A 21,231-nucleotide genomic window follows, 5' to 3' on the forward strand; every position below is an offset into this window, starting at 1 on the left:
AAAGGAATCGTTTACGAAATAAATATACAAAGCTTTGAAAAAATAACNAAGCAGAAAAGTAGAATACTTGTTAGTAATTCTGCAAACCGACTTCAACAGCTACTTAACGCTTTAATAAACTCAAAGAACGTTCAACGATGCTACCAATTGCCACGTAAATTAAACAAACAAACGCACCCTTACTGATGATAAGTCAGCGTGATAGCGATAGTTATTTGCATAATGCAGCGTTAGAAATCGGTTTTTAGTGCGTCAGAACTTTTGGCTGAAGATGAAGTCTAACCTAAGTCATAATATGTGCAGAAGAAATGCACTGCTAAATTCTACCAATAAGGAAAGGACTATTTGAAAATTCAAAAATGACCTTGACATTTCCAATTCAGTCAAAATATAAACTATCTGGCAGAAAACACCATAATAAAAACATTGATATAGTCAAAACCCACCTACGTATGTCTAAAAATTTTCTTATGTCAGAAAAGCAAGTAGCTTAAATGAAGCTAATTTTAAGTTAAAAATTTGCTGGCAAAAGCCATTGAGAATTCTTCATAGAGAATATATTGAAAAAGTATGCTCAATATCGATTCTCAATTGTATTGTTAAGTGATTAAGACTTAAAAGTGATGAAACTGCCACTTACTGCTAAATTCGTCATCTTCTCATCGTTAATGTTCATTATCTTTGGATGTTGATTGCAAAATTATTTTTCAGAAATTATTCCAAAAAATAATAATGAATAAAAAGGAAATTTAGTGTTTGGCATTTTGATATTGGTCATCAGTTAATTTTCCAATCGAAACGCACTACTCTCATACACGGACGGCCTCAAACTAAAATCATTTCCAATATGTCAACAAAGCGAACGACCTCGCATGCAAATTTTTATTTCATTCGCTTCTGCTGATAAATAAGACCAGTATTAGCCACGCTGACTTGTGTAATTATGCTTTGACGCTACAAATAAGACTAGCTTATGATTAAAAAAATGCTTCTGCTTTCCACAAGCCAGAAATATGTTGCTGGTTGTTCAGCAATTTCAGAAAATCCTTATTTGCATGATATAGTGACTGCGCGCGCAATGTTAGAAACTGCTTTCAGTGCGATGGAAATTCTTTGTGGAATTGAATTGTGACTTGTTCGCAGCGTAATATGCTCAATCAAAACGCATAGATTAATGTTAAAACTTACATTTACTTACTCACTTACATTTTATCTATTAGAGAGTTTATTATTAATTATTAAGCAGAAAAGCCATTGCTGAATAAATTATACTTAAATTATAAATGGATCACATCTATTCTCAAAGAACCTTTGATCAAACAAAAGAAAAAACTCACCAAAGTGGAATTATTCTAGTCGTTGATATGAGCATGTTCATTTTATAATGTCCCAAATGTGAAATATCTTCAAAAAATAGTAAGCAATAGTGGATGATAGCACTTTTTATGATTATCTAGCTTACCAATAAAAAAGATCTCAGTGTTCAGTTGCTGCGCACAAATCGCCAACCGTCATTGCAACTAAAGCCACCTAAGCGAGAAAAAATTTGCATAAAATTTACAAGTACTACGAATACTTTTCATTACGTTACGCGACTGTAATTTCACACCTGAAAATCTACAGTCATACCAAATGGAATAAATAATACATGCGATAGAATTTTACAATTTTCTGTCATTTTTATAATTTCAATTACTATTCGTTGCATATATATATATATATATATACATTAAAAGTTAAAGTCAGAAAATACTGTTTCATCAGTGTTTGGCGTCGTCACGCTAACATGCAATTTTTATGCACGGCTTTGGTGTTTGTTTGGAAGTTCACTACAAGCCTCAACTTTTGATCAGTTTAATTCAGATTATTAAAACATTTAAAAAAATTGTTCATCGTAAGATCGCAGCAGCCAATAAATATTTAAATATTACTTTAAAAAAGAATATTAAAAAACATGTGAAAAACAAGCGAACAGCGAACATACGGTGGGTAATATTAGTAGAATTGACATCTATAGCTAGGAATTTGCTTCAATTAGATTTATGAATGAATTACATGTTCATTTGACGACGCGTTGAGTGGGTATTTTATACATGCAATGAGACGTTGATAATGGCCACATGAATATGATTAGTTGTAAGCAAATTTGAATACTTATTATTGGATTGTTCAAATCTATTGGCAGTGATAATAAGTGAAAAATTTAGTAAAGAGAACGAACGCTTAAAATACTTCCAAAAAGAACGTAACCAATACACAACATACAATCGTTGACTGTCGAGTAATTTTCTACCTGCCGTAATGTCGTTCAATTTTTTTAATTTAGCATAGTTTAAAATTGTAAAATTTAGTCCGATTGTTCAAATAGAGTTGTTTAAAGTGATTTTAATTTTAAAACAACGGCCAATTGTTGAGCTGTAGTTTTAGTCGTTATTTCGAACGGCTGCTTTAGCGAGTCGAACGGTCTGAAAATGTCCGAAAAGCAAAGTCAGAAGAGCAGAAAACTCGCCAAAGTTGCTGCAATTCCAGCAAAAACCACCTTGGAGCATCTCTGTCGACTGGACACTGACCATTCTGTGGAAAAGCTTGTCAGCAAAACGGGTCTAATTTGTACCATTGGGCCGGCAAGCTGTTCAGTGGAGACGTTGACGAAAATGATCCAGGCCGGTATGACCATTGCGAGGCTGAATTTCAGCCACGGCAGTCACGACTACCACGCCCAAACGGTGGCCAACATCCGCAAAGCTGTGGACAGTTTGGCCGCCAGTGGGAATGGGAAAGTGGTCGCCATCGCATTGGATACCAAAGGGCCCGAAATAAGGACCGGATATTTGGCTGTGGGTTCGAATGAAGAAGTTGTCGTTGAAGCAAACAGCGCTGTGAGGGTGACGGTCGATAGTGGGATGAAATTTCGTTGCACCGAATCGCTAATTTACGTCGACTATGAGAACATGCCCAAAGTGGTGAGCAAAGGTTCGAAAATTTACATCGACGACGGTCTCATTTCTCTGCTTGTGAACGAAGTCGCCGACAACCATTTGGACTGCGTTGTGGAACACGGGGGCAAGTTGGGCAGCTGCAAGGGCGTCAATTTGCCAGACTGTGAAGTAGATTTGCCGGCAGTTTCGGAAAAAGATGCGCAAGATTTGCAGTTCGCCGTGAAACACCAGTGCGATATGGTTTTCGCATCGTTTGTCCGCAGTGCTGAAGCGGTACGCCAGATAAGGCAGACGTTGGGCGTGGAAGGGAGGGGGATTAAAATTGTGGCCAAAATCGAAAATCGCCAAGGAATCGCCAACGTGGACTCGATCATCGAAGAAGCGGACGGTGTGATGATTGCACGCGGAGATCTTGGAATTGAAATTCCCGCTGAGCAGGTATTCGTGGCGCAGAAGGCGATAATAGCGAAATGTCGACTAGCCGGCAAGCCGGCAATATGCGCCACCCAGATGTTGGAGTCGATGGTCGACAAAGCCAGGCCGACCCGCGCTGAAATTACCGACGTTGCCAACGCGGTACTGGACGGTGCAGACTGTGTAATGCTGTCCGGCGAGACGGCCAAAGGTCGACATCCGGTCCAAGCGGTCCGTACGATGCATCAGATATGTTGCCAAGCGGAATCGGTATTTTTCCAAAAACATTTTTTCGACGAACTCCAAGCCATGCTGCCCAGACCAATGAACGCCATGGATACCATTGCCTTTGCAGTGACCACAGCCGCTGCCAATTGCAACGCATCGGCGATAATTCTGCTCACAAACACCGGCGCCTCTGCCGTAGCACTGTCCAAATGCAGACCTTCGTCGATGATAATTTCTGTTGTAAAAAAAGAACAAACTGCGAGATATTTACGATTGTACAGTGGCATATTACCGTGCGTTTACGATTCGAAGAACAGCTCGTCGTCGTCGCCCAATGCCGTCGTCGACTGGGTGACCAGTGTCGACCAGCGCATCAATTATGCAATCTTGTTTGGCAAAAAAGAACGCATCATTCACGACGGTGACAATGTGATCGTGGTGAACGGTTGGAGAGAAGGACCCGGCCATACAAATACGATTCGCATCTTTGCCGTCGAACCTCTAATTCCAAGACCATGAGTATCGAACAGATGGATCATTTTTAATTTCCACCAGCAATCACCGTATATTTTCAGAAAAACTGTTATTAAATTTAAATTTTCATTTTCTGTCGCAAATATAACTCTTTGACAGAATTAATTCACAATTTATGCAAATGTAACTTCAACAAGTAAATAAATAAATAAATAAAACAAATTTCACTCAGATCAGAGACGCTTTGACGAAGTCGAGCATGCATACAACTTCAGAGAACAAATTATCCAACCGTGTCCAACGGATTTGTTGCGCGTCTAATAGTTCTCGCAACAAACTTTTCAACTGCTCGTCTCCTTTGGTCCACAAATACTGGTGGTGCAGTTGAAGAAACAAACTGAGCTGTGCGTTGATCAGTTCAAAGCAGCGTCCAGTTTTCAACACCGCGATCGCCATTCGCATAAACGCTCGCAACAGTCGTTCAGAACCGGCACCACTTTCTGGTCCCAAATTGACCAATTCGGTATATACCGACGACACATTGCACGACTGCAAATGGTGAAAAGCCGTAAAGTATGCGGCATCATCATTAGCAGCGAGCAACAAGTCGGCAAAAGTGGACGTTTCACGGTTCGACGCTGACATGGCAATGGGCGATTTCAACAATCGTGACCGTTGTACTTGTTCTTCTTCTTCTTCTTCAACATCAAAGCTTGGCACCAGTCCCGGAATGGATTTCAAAAAAAACGGCGCCTTGCCCGCCTTGAGCAACTGCTGCTTTGGTTTGTTCCGTTGTCGAATCATATCCAAATCGGACAAGTTCGCCCAACGACTTTCCGAAAGACCCGAAAATGCGCACAACGAATCCTTCGCACTACACCGTCCACTGTAACCTGCATAATGTTGATTCTGCAAATCTTCACTATCCTCAGTGGGGCTATTTTCTTTATCCTGATGCTGTTCACCACCCTGCTCTGTCAATTCTTGCTGCGTCGACTGTTCTTCAACAACTTCCGTCCCCTCTTCATCAATACAAGCAGCTGCTCCTGAAAACAAAAGAAAACAACACATGCATCCGCAGACGCAGGCGCGACACCGTCCAACAAACCTGGAAGTTGAAAAACAGTCGCGGGCTCATAGTCCGCCGGCAACGGTCTCAGCGCAATGCCGGGACGGTAATAGGTTTTATTCAACCATAAGTAAATGCCACGCTGTTCGCAATGAGCAGTGGCCATGTACTGGCCGTTCGGACTGATTGAAAAGGACCGGCATGCATCATCAAAAGTCAGCACGTCGACCAGACATGCAGACGCCAAATCCCAAACTTTGATAGTGCAATCTAAACTGCTACTAATCAACCACTGGCCGCCGGGACCAAAACCCAAATCGGTAATTCGATTCCCATGGCACTTGTCGAACCGGCGCACCGTACGACGGTTGTAAATGTCGTACAAGTGCAAAGATAAATTGTCCAGCGCGATGCCAATCAAATTATTGTCGCTGTTCAGCACCAGTTGACAAATGCCGCTGTCTAACGTCTCATCGTGCAAGCATTGCCTTGTACGAAAATTCCACATTTTCAGATGGCCACCACTGCATCCAGTAACGATAATCTGATTGCAGATAAATAGAATTGTAAAATTCCCACAAACACAAGTATAGAAGTAAAAGTATTGGGAAAAACCTGATTAAACGCATCTACACAAATTCCTTGCAATGGGAACGAATGGGCAGCTTTGCCCGACGAATCCACCAACGACCCACGCGCGGCTCCCGACTGGATATTGTAAATGTTGACGTCACCAGTGCTGTAGCCGACCAGAGCCGTGTTACCACATGGGGATATGACGCAGCAGGTCGCACTTGCCAGAGGCATCTTCTTGAGACGTTTGTCCTGAAGTTTGTGTGAGCCAAGTCGACTTCGGCGAGTTGACCATGTGGTAACGGTGGAAAATTTTTCGTGGCAACAGACCACGTCGTCCCATTCGAATTCTCTGGCCGCGTGGGATGAGAAGTGGACAATGGGCGGCAAGCGAAGCTTGTTGAAATCTGAACCTCGCCGGTTGGCTACACGACGACGCACCAAGCCCGCAAAGCCGAGATTCACGTTCCGCTGCTCAGTGACGGTGTTGAACATTTTCAGCGTACCGTCAGCAGAAGCGGACAACAACTCCGAACCGTCGGAACCGTGAAAACGGATGTAATTGGGCGGCTTGGAATGCCCCTCGCGCACGTTCACCTGCCTCGGGGTGACAAACGCCCCACCATCGAATATCCACGTCTGTTGGAAAGGACAACAAATGTACACATGGAATAAAATTTCGACGAAGTTTTCTTCACATTATTTATATATGCAGAATAAAACGAGAACAACAGCTACTACCTTTATGGCGTTGTCATTGCCAACAGTGATCATGCTCGGCTCGTCTGGTATTGCTATGAGTGTGTTAATGGGACCTCGGTGGGCGAATTTTCGGACCGCAGCCAGTCGTGCCGCATCCAAATTCCAAACGATCAGCGAACCCGTGACACTGGCACTGACCAAAGCCTGCTGACCGTCGAGTCGAAACGCCAACGCCGACACCGGACCATCGTTGTGTTGAAACGTCAACAACGTTTGGTCAGTTTTCATGTTGTGCACCAATATCCGACCGTTGGCCAATCCGATAGCGACAACATGGATCACCGGCGACTGCTGCATAATTACAACCGCCGAATGCCAGCCCGGAAATTCGTACACCACTCGGCTGGTTTTGACGTTGAACAATCGCAGCGTGCCCTGCTCAGAGCCGAAGACCAATTTGTTCAAATACGTGGCGGGATGGCAGACGGCCGACACGCGGAACGTCTTTTCATCAAACGGAACAGTGGAAAACACCTCACCACTGTCAACTTCTGAAACTACGATCTGAAAAAAAAAGATAATTAGAATTTAACTTTAATCATTGTTCATTGTTACGTGATTTTGTTCGTCGACGGAAATTAAATGCGAACCAAGCGCTAAAAGGTGACGAACGGCTGCTTTGTGATGATGCATCTCACGTTCGATGTGACGACCGAAGCGCAGAATGAAAACACGACCGCACATAGTGCCGGCATAGACCCGTTCGCATGGATCGCCAACGGCCAGACTGCATACTTCGGACGGCAAAGACTGCGAAATGGCCATCAAAGACATGCTGGAACAGCGGTACGTGTGGACAGCACGACCGACCGACGTGTACAACAATACAGTCTTCGATTGGGGAAGGAAACGTACCACGGCTGGCACGTCGCTGTTGCATACCACACCCAACGCCCGGTAGCTCGCAAAAAGTAGACTTTCTTCTCCAGTCATCATCGCACAACAAATGACAAATCCAAATGCTAAAAAAACAACAACCATACGAATCATACTATACAATCGATCGATCGATCTATAACCTAATCAATCACACAATTCACATGAATAAATCTTTCATATGAGCTCAAAAATAGTTTACATCAAATCAGACAACATCAACAACAAAATATCCCCACACCGACAAAGTCGGCTATTCTTTCAATAAAAAATAAAACCGCTTCATTTCTATCTTTTAATCTGATCTTTCTCTTTTCATTTGCATATATCTCAATAAATAAATGATCAATAAAATAAAACAGAAGAAAAAAAAACAAAAACAAAGCAATAAAAAATTTTCAGTTTGACGAACGCGAATTAATGGAAACGCGTAAACTTGTTCGCATATTGCACAAACATATGCAAACCAACAAAAGCAAATCGGCAAGGCGAAAAGGCAAAAATGGGTTAACAACAATTGAAGCCAATTCAGGCACACGAGGGTACCGTAGAATCGCTGAGCATAAGATAAGTGTTTGCAGGTATAAAAGGAAAAAAAGATATACTATCCATTATCAGGCAAGTAAGAGAGCAAAATTTGTCATCATCATTGTGCAAAATATAAGAAAAAAAGAAAAATAAAATTAAATGTAAGTAATCAATATTTGGGCAAAAATGGTCGATAATTAAAAAGAAAGAAGCAAAATATGCAAAGTATATATATAGTCTGTCAGTTGGCCAGGTGCAACAGCAAATAAGTATATACATAATGTATGAGCACCAAATAAAAACAAAGAAAACAGCAGAAGAAAAAAGCCCAGCAATATGCACATATACACTTTGTATATATATGCAAAAGAGCCGCTTGAAAAAAGCAGAGAAGAGTATAAATGCTACAACAAGCTTAAACAAATGAAGAAAAACCGGTAGGTGGAACACGATTTAACGAAGCGTTTCGGTCCAACGATAACAACTGCTCTTCTCTTATCACGTAAGCGTCATCTTCTTCGCCAGAAGCAGATAATGGCCGATGCACAGCGGCATTTTTGGCTCGACGCCAAGTTTCCCGATAACAAGAATCTGTAGTCTGATAATGCTGCGCAATGCTGTCGACGTCAGGGTCCATGTTCGGCTAATATTGTAATATAACAAGTTTAAATGCACAACAAATCAACACATCACCGTCTCTTGCAAAATATTCAATCAATATTGATTGTTATATCAAAAATAAATAAATAAAACAAGCAACATCATACCTCGTCTACCAGTAAAGCAGCTGAAGTATACGTTGGCTTAGCAGAGGTGTGCGATTCATCCAAATTGTTCACACTGGCATACCAGTTGTAATAGGCACTTTTCTCTTCGGCAGTTTCACGTTTTTTCAATCCAAGCATATCCGAACCTTTGGTAAATGTTATTTCATCATTGGCCAAGGTCGGGTACCGAGTATAGCGGCTGTTGTTGTTGTGGCTGCCGCTGCCAAATGGCACTTTTCTCACTTTGCTGCCATTGCGCTTGGAAGCTCGCAACTGATACGTCACAATGCCGCCATCGGAAAGTTGCAGCGAAGTATCAGAGCCTGATCGCCCATCTATAATTATGGCAAATAAAATACAATAATAAAAAGAAAGAAATTCATATTTAAATTTAAACTTCTATTGAAAAAGTAAAACTTACGATCGCACTTCTTGCCGTTGCCAGTGACCCAAAGCACTGCCACAACTATTACAACAATGACAAGCAAAACAAGCGCCAAAATGACCAAAAACCACCACTCCAAATAAAACGGTCTATCGCTGAAACCTTCCGGCACTGTGAAAGGATCAGAAGGAGCACTTGGATAGCTGACACCGTATTTGTTCCGCGATACAACACGAAACGTGTACGTCGAACCTGGCTTCAGCTGTCTGTAGGATACTGTATACGTGTTTACAGAACTATCGATAATTGCCAAGGTTTGCCAACGTTTGGTAAGCAGAGATTCGGTAGCCAGCAATTCCGCACGCCGTCGGCGAATCGGCATGGCTCCATTTTGCCCTCTGTATTGTACGATGAATGAATCGACAGGAGCTGATTGTAAATTTTCTTCGCCACTCTGCCATTCGATTAACAAACTGCTGTCCGATGGAATAATTATCGGTGTCGTCGGTGGTTCCGGTGAGCCTGTCGTTTAAAATGGACCTTTCTTATGGACACTACTACTACTTGTAATTATCACTTTTTACACATACCAGGTTGTGGACCAATCGTTACAGTACCGTTCACTTTTGGACCATATCCAACAACTGTCTCAGCTTCAACCGAAAAAGAGACCGTTACATTTTCTTCCAAATTCGTTACCACCAAATATTGACGGCCGATGACTTTTTCCTGTCGTTGTGACATGAATTCTATAGAAAAACAGCGTTAAAAAAGTAATGTAATGTGTAATGTAAATTCTTTATTCACCTTTATCCAGTTTGTAAGTTTTATAAGTAACTCGATAGCCAATAATAACACCATTTGGTTCTGAGGGTGGGGTCCAGCTGATGTTCACTGAATCGAGCAGTACGTCGTGAAAGCGAAGCGACTGTACTGGTCCGGGACGGTCGGGCAAAGTGCGCAAGGTGACCTGCATCTTTGGACCTTCGCCCGCACGATTAAACGGCACCACGTCAATTTTATAACTGCTAAACTTGCTCAAACCAGAAAGAACTTTGAACGAAGCTTCAGGCTCCACTACATCCTGTTCACTAGCTGTACCATTTTCAGTGGTTTCCCTGCTATAGTAAACCTAAACAGCAAAAAAGCACAAGTTATAATTATGCAATTGCAACGTGAAGTGAAATATCGAACTTCCAAGTGAAGTATTTTAAAAATAATTTTTCAATAACGCAAAATTCGAAATATCGCTTTTTCAAAGAATACCTTAAATCCGTTAATTGGTGACGCATCCGCGGGCCATGGATCCCACGATACGTTTGCTTCGGTAGAACTGATCGGTTCAGCTCTCAGTCCGGTAACCGCCGTCTCAGGTATGGAATAAGCGACATAAACAAAATGTGGTTTCGATGCAACGCTGCTACCGATTTGATTGAACGTTTGCAATTGGACGACGTAATGTCGAAAGCGTTTCAAATTGGAAAGCAAAAAATCCCATTCACGTTTGTAAGCATCGTGCATGGGAAACTCTTTCACCCGGAAAGTGTTGTTTTCACCGTATGATTTGTAAAGTATTCGATAGCCGACGACGTCCGCATTCCAAGTAGAACGTTCCGGTGCTTTCCAACGAACTTGCACGCTGGAAGCGTTGAAAGCGAATACTTCAATCTCGCGAGGTGGTTCCGTTGGAGGCGCTTCCAAAGTTCGCATCCAATCCGAAACCACCGACCAAGGACTCTTGCCATGATCATTCACCGATCTCACCCGAAAGCGATAAGCTGCATTTGGCTTCAATCTACATATAATAAATTATATATTTTGTTTAGATGCTGAAGCAAGTGAGAATACTGAAGCAACTTACTTGTCTACAGTAGCCCGCTCAGCGGCTACTTTTTCATCCCATTCCATCCATGAATCGCCGTTTTCGTGTTGAATTTCTAGTTCATAAAAACGAACTGGCATACGAGCGTTGTTAGCAGTATTTTGCCATTCAATAGAAATCGCATCCGAACGTTGCACTTTTGATAATGCCAACTCCGGCCTAGTGGGTGACTGCGGTAATGCTAAAATTAGCAAATAAGAGAAACGTTTTTAAAACCAAAAAAAATAACTAATATTCACATCGATCTTGTGATGTGTACACCGTCGCCAACGCCCGTTGTCCCAAACCCATGCTATTCACTGCAGCCACAGAAAATGTATACAGCTAAAAAGTAAATGGCAGTATAAAATAGATAAGTAAATTTAAAAAATTGGGAAATAAAAATTTTGAACAACCGTCATTGGAAACAGTCCAGTTGCAACAAACATACGCAAATCGGATGCCAACATGGTTTTCACACCATCATGTTCGCCTGTCTAAAATACAAAAAGAAATAAATAAATAAATGAAAAGACAAAGTTCCGTTCCCATGGTAAAATTAATCTTTTTCACCATATTTTGCCAATAAGACACTTCGTATCGTTGAACAATTCCATTCGGACGATACGGTGGTTTCCAAGTCAATCGTACTTCGTTTGTAGTCACGTAGGGGAAAAACATCTCACTTGGAGGTTCAGAAACTTCAAAAAACAATTTTCACATAAATATTAATAAAAAAAATAAAACATTTCATATTATTTAAATTCGCTTACCATCTTCTGCAGTTCGAATAACTAAATCCGGCTCAGAATAGACGCCAATTCCAACCATCGTGAGACCGGCCACTTTGATTCGGTAATCAGTGTACGGTCTCAAACCATCCAGTGTGACTGCAAGCCGACTTTCATCATTAACAACTTCGTGACCAATATCCGTTGGTGAGCTGATCGATCGATATTCCACCTATAGATGAAATATATTTTAAAAAATAAAATACAAATCCTCGAAAAGCAAAACCGTCCACAATATTTATTTACCCTATAGCCTAAAATGTGACCATTTTGTTGGTTTTCGGGTATTTTTTGCCACGTAACTACTACTGATTTAGGCGATTCAGGGGTCGCTTTGACAGCCTGCGGAGCTCCTGATGGCGTATCTTCGTAAGTTGTGATCACCAGCGATCGGGATAGTTCTGAACGACCAATCATATTGAAGGCGGCCAATCGGAAAACATACGTGCAATGTTTGCACAACTTTTTCAACACGTATTCGCTGGATTTGGGATTTTTCACCACAATCTGCAGCAAACAAACAAACAAACAAGCAGAAATAACACATTGCATATTCGAAATACAATTGGCTAAAATGTGAAATAAAATTTAAAAAAATTGCGCACCTCTTTGGTATGAAATTCTGAATCGCCAAAAAGATTACCACCACCACCACCAGTGGCAGTTGCAGTATCGTTTCTGGTATAAAATAACAAATAGCCAAGTGGAGGTCCATTCCAAGCATGCTTGGGCAAAGGATTCCACGTGGCTCGAACTGAGGTAGATGAGATTGGTTGAACGTCAAAATCGACCGGAGCAAATTCAGGCACCGCCTGCAGGGTTGTAAATCGATTCGACGGGACGCTTGCCGGACTTCGGCCGACAACATTCTCGGCCAAAAGTCGCAAAGTGTAATTGGTGAATGGACGAAGGCCGCTTACGGTAAGCGATTTGGCGTGAGGATCACTGACATTGTAGACTTCTTGCCAAGTCGAAGAGCTACCAACCATCGCTTCAACAATCCACCGACTGATCAGCGTTTTACCATCATAGCCAGGAGTAAATTGAAGAGTGACGTCGCGTTGACGTGGATTGCTGATCGCAAGTCGACTCGGAGGTCCAGGCATTTCTGTTCGTTCAATTCGACAAAAAAGTCCAGTCAAAAATCAAATACATAATTTTTTTTCAATAAAAAAGCTTTTCTCTCACCAGGAGGCACTGTTGTCTGGAAAACAAGCTTCGACCGTGGCCCATCACCAATCGCCGTACTCGCATATATCTGCACCTCGTAAGCGGTTACTGGTTTCAAACCTTGCACTTTGTATCGAAGAATATCGGCCGACAACTGCACCGTTTCGTTCAAACTTGTATCGTTCAATGACCAATAAACAAGAGTGTAATCTTAAAAAAGTTTTTATTTTGCTTAATTACAATCAAATAATTAAAAATTTGACAAATAACTTTACTCAAAAGGATTCCATTTGGATGCTTTGGTGGTTTCCAAGTGATTTCGGCAAAGTTGAATTGAATTTCTTCCGCTTTAGCGTCGCACACCGATTCGGGAACATCCTGGTCAGTAGTCACTTCAACAGGACTACTACGTGGACCATCTCCCGGAGCGGTGAAACACAAAGCAGTTATGTTATAAGTGGCGTATTTTTCCAGACCCGACATGGTCGCCTCAACTGCATGCAAACTGTACGGCAATACTTTGATGGATTTGGCCAATTTTGTCCCAACTTCACCTAGCCAAGCTTCCACCTAAATTACAATTACAGTTACAATTACATTTCTTCATCTAAAATGTGACAAAGTAAAAAAAATACAAAACGAAAGAAAACAAAAGAACAAATCAGATGGCCCCTGTGCTTCTTTGTCAGCATAGTTATATTATATACATGCGCGGAGCTATTCCAACGTCATGCAAACAACTGCTGCATTAGCACAATCATCATATATTGCTCTATTTTTCAACACTTCCAACAAAAATTTTTCAGCATGCAGTTCAACAATGAAAAAACAGACAAACAAAACTCTTACTTTATAGCCTAAATTTACACCGGGAATCATTTGCTGCGAAGGCGGATTGAATTTGATAAAAACAGCTGTCGAATTAATAACAGTAACATTTGTAAGCAACGGTGCGTCGGTTGGAACTATAAATGACAATTATTATTACATTGAATATTGTTAACAATAATAGCGTAAGAAAGAAATATACGCAACATACCTCCTTCCAATGTAGTAATGTAGAGAGATTTGCTGAACACTCCCATGCCTCGTTCGTTGAAAGCTGCTGCTTGAATTTCATATTCACGCCACGTGATCAAATCTGTGATCAACCAATTACGTGTGCGTGAATCAGATATGTTGTGATAATTCCACGGAATATCTGGATAATTAGCGAGTCGATAACGTACAATATAACCAAGTATATCACCATTCCACTGATCTGCTGGAGGAGGCTGAAAAACAAAATTATTCAGATGAATATACAAATAAATTTAAAATTCCATTTTTCACATACCTGCCACTGAATCATAATATCAGATGCGCTGCGGGCACTGCCGGCAACGTTCTGTGGTGCTGCAGCAGGAGCTACATAGAAATAAATAAATAAAGCATTTTATATGATCGTTATTTATCATAAATAATACAACTTACGCTGCTGGGGCATAGAAACACGATTCGACGGAACACTGGGCATACCATAACCGTAGCGATTAACGGCAATAACACGAAAATCGTATACTGATGACGGTTTCAAATTGTCGATTTTTATTTCGTGCTGCTCTTTAACAATATTATCTACTGCTACTTCCCATTCTGAAAGTGCTCCTATAAAATAATAAAACAATTGCACATTAAATAACTACATTGAACAATGAACAATGAACAAAGTGAACTGAAATAACCTTGACTACCAACCATACGTTGTTCAACAACGTATTTAATAATTGGAGAATTGCCATCAAAACCTTGGCTCCAAGTCAGCGTCACATACGCAGGTAACGTTTCATTATTTACATAAGCTTTTACATGCAATGGCATACTTGGCTTTTCTAAAAGCACATTCAACTTTCACATAAAATATGCAAAAGATTTTTAAAATATCCAAAATCAACCATACCCATAATTTTCAAAGAACCTGACTGACTAACTGTTCCGGATGCGGATCTTACCACGCATTTGTAAATTCCAATGTTGATTGGTGCAACTTCTTGAATTGACAATGCACCGTCCGGTAAAAAATTTACATTACGCACTGCACCTGGTATCAACAACTGATCCTATAAAAAAGAAGAATTCCAGTGCATCATGTAGATAGCACGTAATGGTTTTTCTGACTTTCAAAAACCATTGTCGCGTGAACGTCCCTTCTGCGGTCACTTGGCAAGGAAAAACAACACTAGAACCAATGACCACAGCTTCATCCTCAGGACCTTTCAAAATTTTTACTTTTCCTAAAAATTTTAAAAACTTTTAAACATTAAATAAATTACCTATACATTTATTACCTTGCACATTGAGATATAATCGACCGTCAGTAACGCCAAAGTGATTGCTGGCTACGCATGTATACCAGCCAGCGTCTTTAATTTCCACTTTGGGAAGAAGTAATAAACCCGATCCAGTATTGGTTCCATTAACTTCAATTCCTGTAAAAGAAAAATATTTTTAAAAAAAATCACCACAGACAATAAATAAAATTTAATTTGTTGGTGCAGTCTTGAAATACTGTTAAAGATAAACAGCACCGAAAGTTCTGCACCCAATGATAATTTTGCGAGGATAAAAATTGGTGAGATTTTTCAAAGAAATCAAACACAGAGTGCTACCTCGCAATAAAAAAACAATAACATACCGTTGAAATACCACTGCACTGTTGGTTTTGGCCATCCAAGCGCATCACATGACAGCGTAACATCTTGACCAACACTAGCAGTAACGTTGCTCAATTGTTCAATGTGAGGTGCATTAGCTATGAAACATTTAAAATATGAAATATTTTTAAATAAAAAAAAACTGAAAACAAATTTAATTACTTCTGCCTTGAACGTATGTGCCGTCAATTGCTGAACCATGGTTATTTTCCGCTAAGCACTGATACATACCAATTTGATCTCGACTTAATTTTTTCACTCGTAAAACATCTGATGACAATTTTTCAAGACCAATCGTCTTAGCGCAACACTATTAAAAAATTAAAAATAATAAACCTGCATGATAAATGAAAAATTTTAAACTATGCACATATCACTCTTACTTGCAATGGTTCAGTCAAATCATCACCGTTGTAAAACCATGTAATATTATGTTCACCATCGAAGCTGCAATGAATGTCAACGTCGCTTCCAAAACTTGCATATGTTACATTAGGCAAACTATTAAGCAATCGTGGTGCTTCTGCAAATAATTTGAATTATCAAATTCCAATATAAATAAACAACTGAAACAAAACAAGCAAGCAACAGTATATTTCATATTAAAAAAATGCTACTAGCCTTCGACACTTAACGTAGCTCTTTCTTGACTAGTACTGAACAACGAAAACGATGCTTCGCAAGTATACAGACCAGCCTGATCTTCAGTTGGATTGCGCACAACCAACTGCCGTCGAAAATTGCGCAACTGATAATTTAAATTTTGCTCATCAATTATCTCTTGATTGAATTTCCAAACAATGTTCAGATTTTCCAAGCTACTAAACAACAATCTTCCATTAACAAAGCAACAACAATTAAGTTAAATGTAAAAAATAAAACTTCATTACCCATGATATGGAACACACTCGAAAATAACCTCATCACTCCACTGTGATTTTACAAAAACTTGATTGTGGGGTTTCCAAACAATCGAAACCGTTCCAGCAAAAATATTGCTTTCAAATACTGCAAATAATAAAAATACATATATTTATCGCAACAGAAATGATCAGAAACAAAAAATCATTAATAAAAAAGTCAAAAATGAAATTGCATGCTACTACTTATAAACACAGAGTTACAAACAAAAGTTTTTTTTTCTTTTTACAATCGAACAATTTCATTTAATAAAAATCTTTTTTAAAAAAAGAAACAAAACGATAAAAAAATACTTTGTACCGAAATTATCAAATTTAAAATTTTGCATGCCACTAATAATCACTTCTTGAATTACATAATTACTGTAATGAATAAATGCCAGCCAAGATGGGGAAACAATTTTGTCATCACATGCGCCCCAGAATGATTAGAGCGTTGAAAGAGGTGCAGAGAGCTAATGCAGCTTTGATTGAATAGCAAGCGTATTATCAGTTTTTAATAGCTGAACAAAGCACAAAACCCCTCTGGAGTCTAGACTAATAACCTCGAAATAAAAACAGGCGCACTCATTGAAAGCGCACTTTGCGTTTAAATCTAGTTTAAACGTGCCTCATCAAGCGGCCAAAAGCAATCTATTTTCACTTACAATCTCCAGATGCATCCTGTTCTAGCCAGTAATCGTACTTGACCGGTCGAGATTTCAACGTATCGTGATAAACTTCCAACGAATATTGTCCAAAATCGTTTGGTTCTACGTCTAAAAGAACCAATGCTCCACGAGACGATATAAACGCTCGTAGACTAGGTGCAATCTAATAAACACGAAGAAAATAAATGAGTAAATAGAAAAAAGTATTCAACGAATAAAAACAACATACGAGCACATTGTTAAACATCCAACGCCACTGAAGATGATATAGTGGCGCTGCGTCGATAGAAGGTGGCTTAAATATAGCGTAACCACCAACTTTAGCACGTACTTCAATCAATTTTCCTGGAGCAGGTGGTGGGTTGAAATCTGTATTAAACAAAAAAAAATAACACAAGAGCATAAATGTGAGAATAAATAAAATTACAAATAAAGGGACCAATCTCTGAATCATTCATACTTACAAGATACAAATATTTGAGTGGATTCCGAAAGAATGCCACCATTTTGATCGGTGGCTTTACAAAAATAAGATCCGGCATCAAATTTCGACGCATTGCGCAAATTTAACACCGGAACACCAGCTACAGGTGAAATAAGGCGTCTATTTTTGAACCACTGAATCTGAAGCCGCTGATCAGCTTCGATCACTGGACAGCTAAGCTGAAATCCTGCTCCTTCGTGAACAAACAAACTGCGCTTTTCGAACGACAAGAGCTGAGGGCCGAGCAGCAAAAGCTCCGAGCCGTTCACTAAATTGCCATCAACAAAGTCTGAAAATAAACAAGAAAAGATTGTTTTTCATTCAAATTAATAATAAATAAACAAAATGCGTTAAAAATGTAATAATAAAAAAAATTACCGAGGCAAATGATGATGATGATTAAAACGATAAACGAACTGAAGAAAGACGTCATTTTCCGCTCGGCAGGATGGCATCGGTAAACAAGTGACAATCGTTGTCGGTCATCGTCAAACGGCCGCCATCGATGCAGCCTAATTGATCAAATTTTCAGATTAAAGAGAAAAAAAATGAATAATCATAAAATGCAAATCATCATCATCAAGCGCATATTTTTGACGATAAAAAAATAATGCAAAAAAACAAACAGCAGAAGTCAAGATTTTTACGTCAATTGAGGAAAAGTTGAACGAAATTCGAACGACGACTACTGTGCACTGTGTGTGTGTGTGTGTGCATAACTGCCGCCAGTGGTGGACGAGAAACCGGCCACCACCGTCCCTGAACCTAAAGCAGTACAATCTACGCGCGCGACCTGCACGCTAATCGGTCCCCGAACAAACAAAGGCACACTTCAACCGGACCAATAGCAAGCAGGTCAGAAGCTTGTTGCCAATCTGTATGTTTATCGATTTTTCACGTTTCTCAATATAATAGAACAAAAAATTACAACATCACAATCCCCTGCTGAAACATTATCAAAATACTACCAACTGTTTGCAACAATTTAACAAAAAACAAAAAAATACAAAAAAAGTGCATAAACAGAAAAAAACAATAATACAAGATTATTAAAAGCATGTTAAAACAATTTTATTATAAATAATAGAACAAATTTATACAACACGCATGGATGATAAAGTAATAGTAAGGGAAATAATGCGAAGAAAAAATTTTTTGCAAATGTTTCTTATAATTGATCGCTTATATATTGTAACTTAAAAAAATCAAGTATAAATTTTGATACCGGAATACTGTACTTTTCAAAGAATTCATAACTGTAAAAGTGACAAAACAAACTTGCATTTTAATTACTGTTCAACAATACAAACATTAATATATATATATCAGTATGCATTAGAATTATGTTGATACTTTTGAATGCATTTTATAGTATCACAAAATAACCAGTTATTTTCAATTATTTATGTCTACAAATAATTAAAAACTGAATAAAGTTCCAAATACAAATAGTAGACATGAAAAATAATTTAAGATTCAAATTGATCAGGTAATAACTGTAATTCTTTGTTTGCTGCAAAACAAACAAAAACAAAATTATCATTTGAAAGTGAATTATATATTCAATCAATGCAAAACTGATATATGTCTTTTTAAATAAGCAGTTTCTTATCGACTTGTAAAAATTTCATCTTTTGTACATAAAACTAAGGAAAAAACGATGGCTGTTTAAAATATTTTTCATATTTTACTGAAAGATAACATCCAATTTTAAGAAATCATTCAAATAAATCTAACTTTCAGAAAAAAAAGAAGAAAATTTATTAATTTACCAAAATGCGGGAATATTGGCTTCAAAAGAAGAAAAAATCAGTTCGTAATCTTGTATCATCATAAGGGCAAACTTGACGTACAAGTAGATAGGTTTGCTACGAATGGAGTATGAAATTGAAACATGCATTCATTCAATTGACGCCTCCAATATAACCTTCTCGCGAATACAAGGGTGACTCATGCTCGTTTGACAGACCGTAATCAATTCATTTAGAAAACGCAAAAACTGGTCATCAAACAGTATGAAGAAAAGGGGAAAAAAATTACAACTTCAAACAGAGAAATTGGTTTGTTTTTTTTTTGTTGTGGCAAACTTTGAATCTGTTTTCTCAAAAGAGCAAACATTGTATGTATTTATTTTTGTAGCATGTAACTTTGACTTTGTCATTTCAAATGTTTCAAGGTGAACATAACATTCATGACCATAAAAAGCCCCCCATCTACACGCTTAATTTTTTTAATGCAAGTGTTATTGTAAAACGTGCTTTATTTCATTTGATTTCAGAGTCAGGGGGCGTGTAATTTCTTTTTTGCATAAAATTACTATTTTTTTCCATTCAATGACCTTCGAATAATAGTCAATTAATAGCTAATGGTGAAAATTCACTTTTCATCTACCGTACTACGTAGTAATACAATAAAAATTTGCGAAAAATTTCAAACTTCAATTCAGAATATGTTTTGAATTTTCATACTTCTATTTTATCACTTTTCCCACATGTATGGTTATAATTTATTAAAAGATTAAAAATCTAACAGCACAAACATAAACGTGGAAACCATAAAAACGTTGAATTCAGTAAATTAACAAATTAGTTTTAGAAACCACAATTTTAATTGTTTACAAAAAAAGTCTGTACAATGATGAACACTTCAACCACTTCGCACATTTACCATTAACGCAAGTAAATGTTGGCAGTAAAATACATCTTTTAAATGAATAGAAATGCTATTCGTCTGCAGTCACAAATGGGTTTGAAATTTGTTCACTGCCATCAACAGGGCAAATGACTAAAACGGTAGTGCCACGTGCAATAGTTAACCCTAAGTTTCGAGTTTCTGTTCCAATTTTGGACATATCTTGACGGTCTAAATATGTTAAATTAATATGGTGCATTAAAACTACTGAAAAAAGTTTCATTCCATAAGAAACTCACCTGGAAGATATTCTGTTGTATTATCCAGAACAAGATTTAACAGTTGATCATAACCTTTAAGTATTCCAGTAATTTCTCGGCCACCTTGAAATTTCACACGCAACGCCTTTTCAATGTAATTAGACAAATTGATGACAGTTTCTTTCTTCTTCTTTTCTCGATTTTGCATGTTTGAAAACGGTGTTCTTCAAAAAGAAAAAACATTTTTATTCTCATAATCTGTACAAAAAGTAAGATAAATATTAAGAGTTTATTTACATTTATCATCTTTTAGCAGACCTAAGTCAATTATGATGTTTGAATAACGGATATAATAAAAGAAAACATAATAACATACATCTGAAAAAAATATAAATTTGCAACATCAACACCTGGTTTTAATTTTCAAATATAATGTCAGCGTATTTAATCAAATTTACTCTTACAAATATGAGAAAAAATAATGCTGAACATTAAAAAATAAACAGTAAACTTATCTGATTTACAAGTTTGTTTTCTGAACTCTTTAACCAAATAATTTTTACTGTACACATTATCGTATAAAACAGCAAAGTATTTCTTATTTGTGTTAATTAATTTTCAAATGCGAATACTTCTATACTACAAATAATGAAATGATCAAGAAAACTCATACCTGTTAGTGTTATAACAAAAGACTGTTAGAGATTAATTTTAATCATCTATTTCAAAAACTTCAAATGTTGTTCATACTTTATT

General features: G+C 38.4%; 2 protein-coding genes across 2 annotated transcripts; both read right to left on the reverse strand.

Moving 5' to 3' along the window:
* Positions 1 to 2,691: 2,691 nt before the first annotated feature.
* Tsp_06139 (conserved hypothetical protein) lies at positions 2,692 to 3,738 on the reverse strand. The gene is given in 3 exon segments (XM_003380361.1): positions 2,692 to 2,941; positions 2,988 to 3,489; positions 3,504 to 3,738. The coding sequence occupies 3 exon segments, from the start codon at positions 3,736 to 3,738 to the stop codon at positions 2,692 to 2,694; spliced, it is 987 nt and encodes a 328-aa protein (XP_003380409.1).
* Positions 3,739 to 4,283: 545 nt separating this feature from the next.
* Tsp_06138 (putative fibronectin type III domain protein) lies at positions 4,284 to 20,683 on the reverse strand. Its single transcript, XM_003380362.1, has 31 exons — positions 20,515 to 20,683; positions 17,565 to 17,873; positions 17,330 to 17,469; positions 17,098 to 17,263; positions 16,439 to 16,538; positions 15,914 to 15,977; positions 15,693 to 15,750; positions 15,512 to 15,628; positions 15,165 to 15,305; positions 14,562 to 14,708; positions 14,311 to 14,484; positions 14,174 to 14,244; positions 13,877 to 14,111; positions 13,687 to 13,802; positions 13,113 to 13,407; positions 12,856 to 13,047; positions 12,311 to 12,775; positions 11,914 to 12,236; positions 11,650 to 11,839; positions 10,877 to 11,078; positions 10,282 to 10,810; positions 9,823 to 10,147; positions 9,606 to 9,764; positions 9,052 to 9,537; positions 8,631 to 8,965; positions 8,299 to 8,506; positions 7,315 to 7,421; positions 6,439 to 6,963; positions 5,740 to 6,336; positions 5,164 to 5,668; positions 4,284 to 5,101 (listed from the first exon to the last, which is right to left on the reverse strand). The coding sequence occupies exons 1-31, from the start codon at positions 20,681 to 20,683 to the stop codon at positions 4,284 to 4,286; spliced, it is 8,268 nt and encodes a 2,755-aa protein (XP_003380410.1).
* Between the last annotated feature and the right edge of the window lie 548 nt (positions 20,684 to 21,231).

The sequence above is a fragment of the Trichinella spiralis genome (assembly GCF_000181795.1).
Source record: "Trichinella spiralis strain ISS 195 chromosome Unknown Scfld2, whole genome shotgun sequence".
NCBI lineage: Eukaryota > Metazoa > Nematoda > Enoplea > Trichinellida > Trichinellidae > Trichinella > Trichinella spiralis.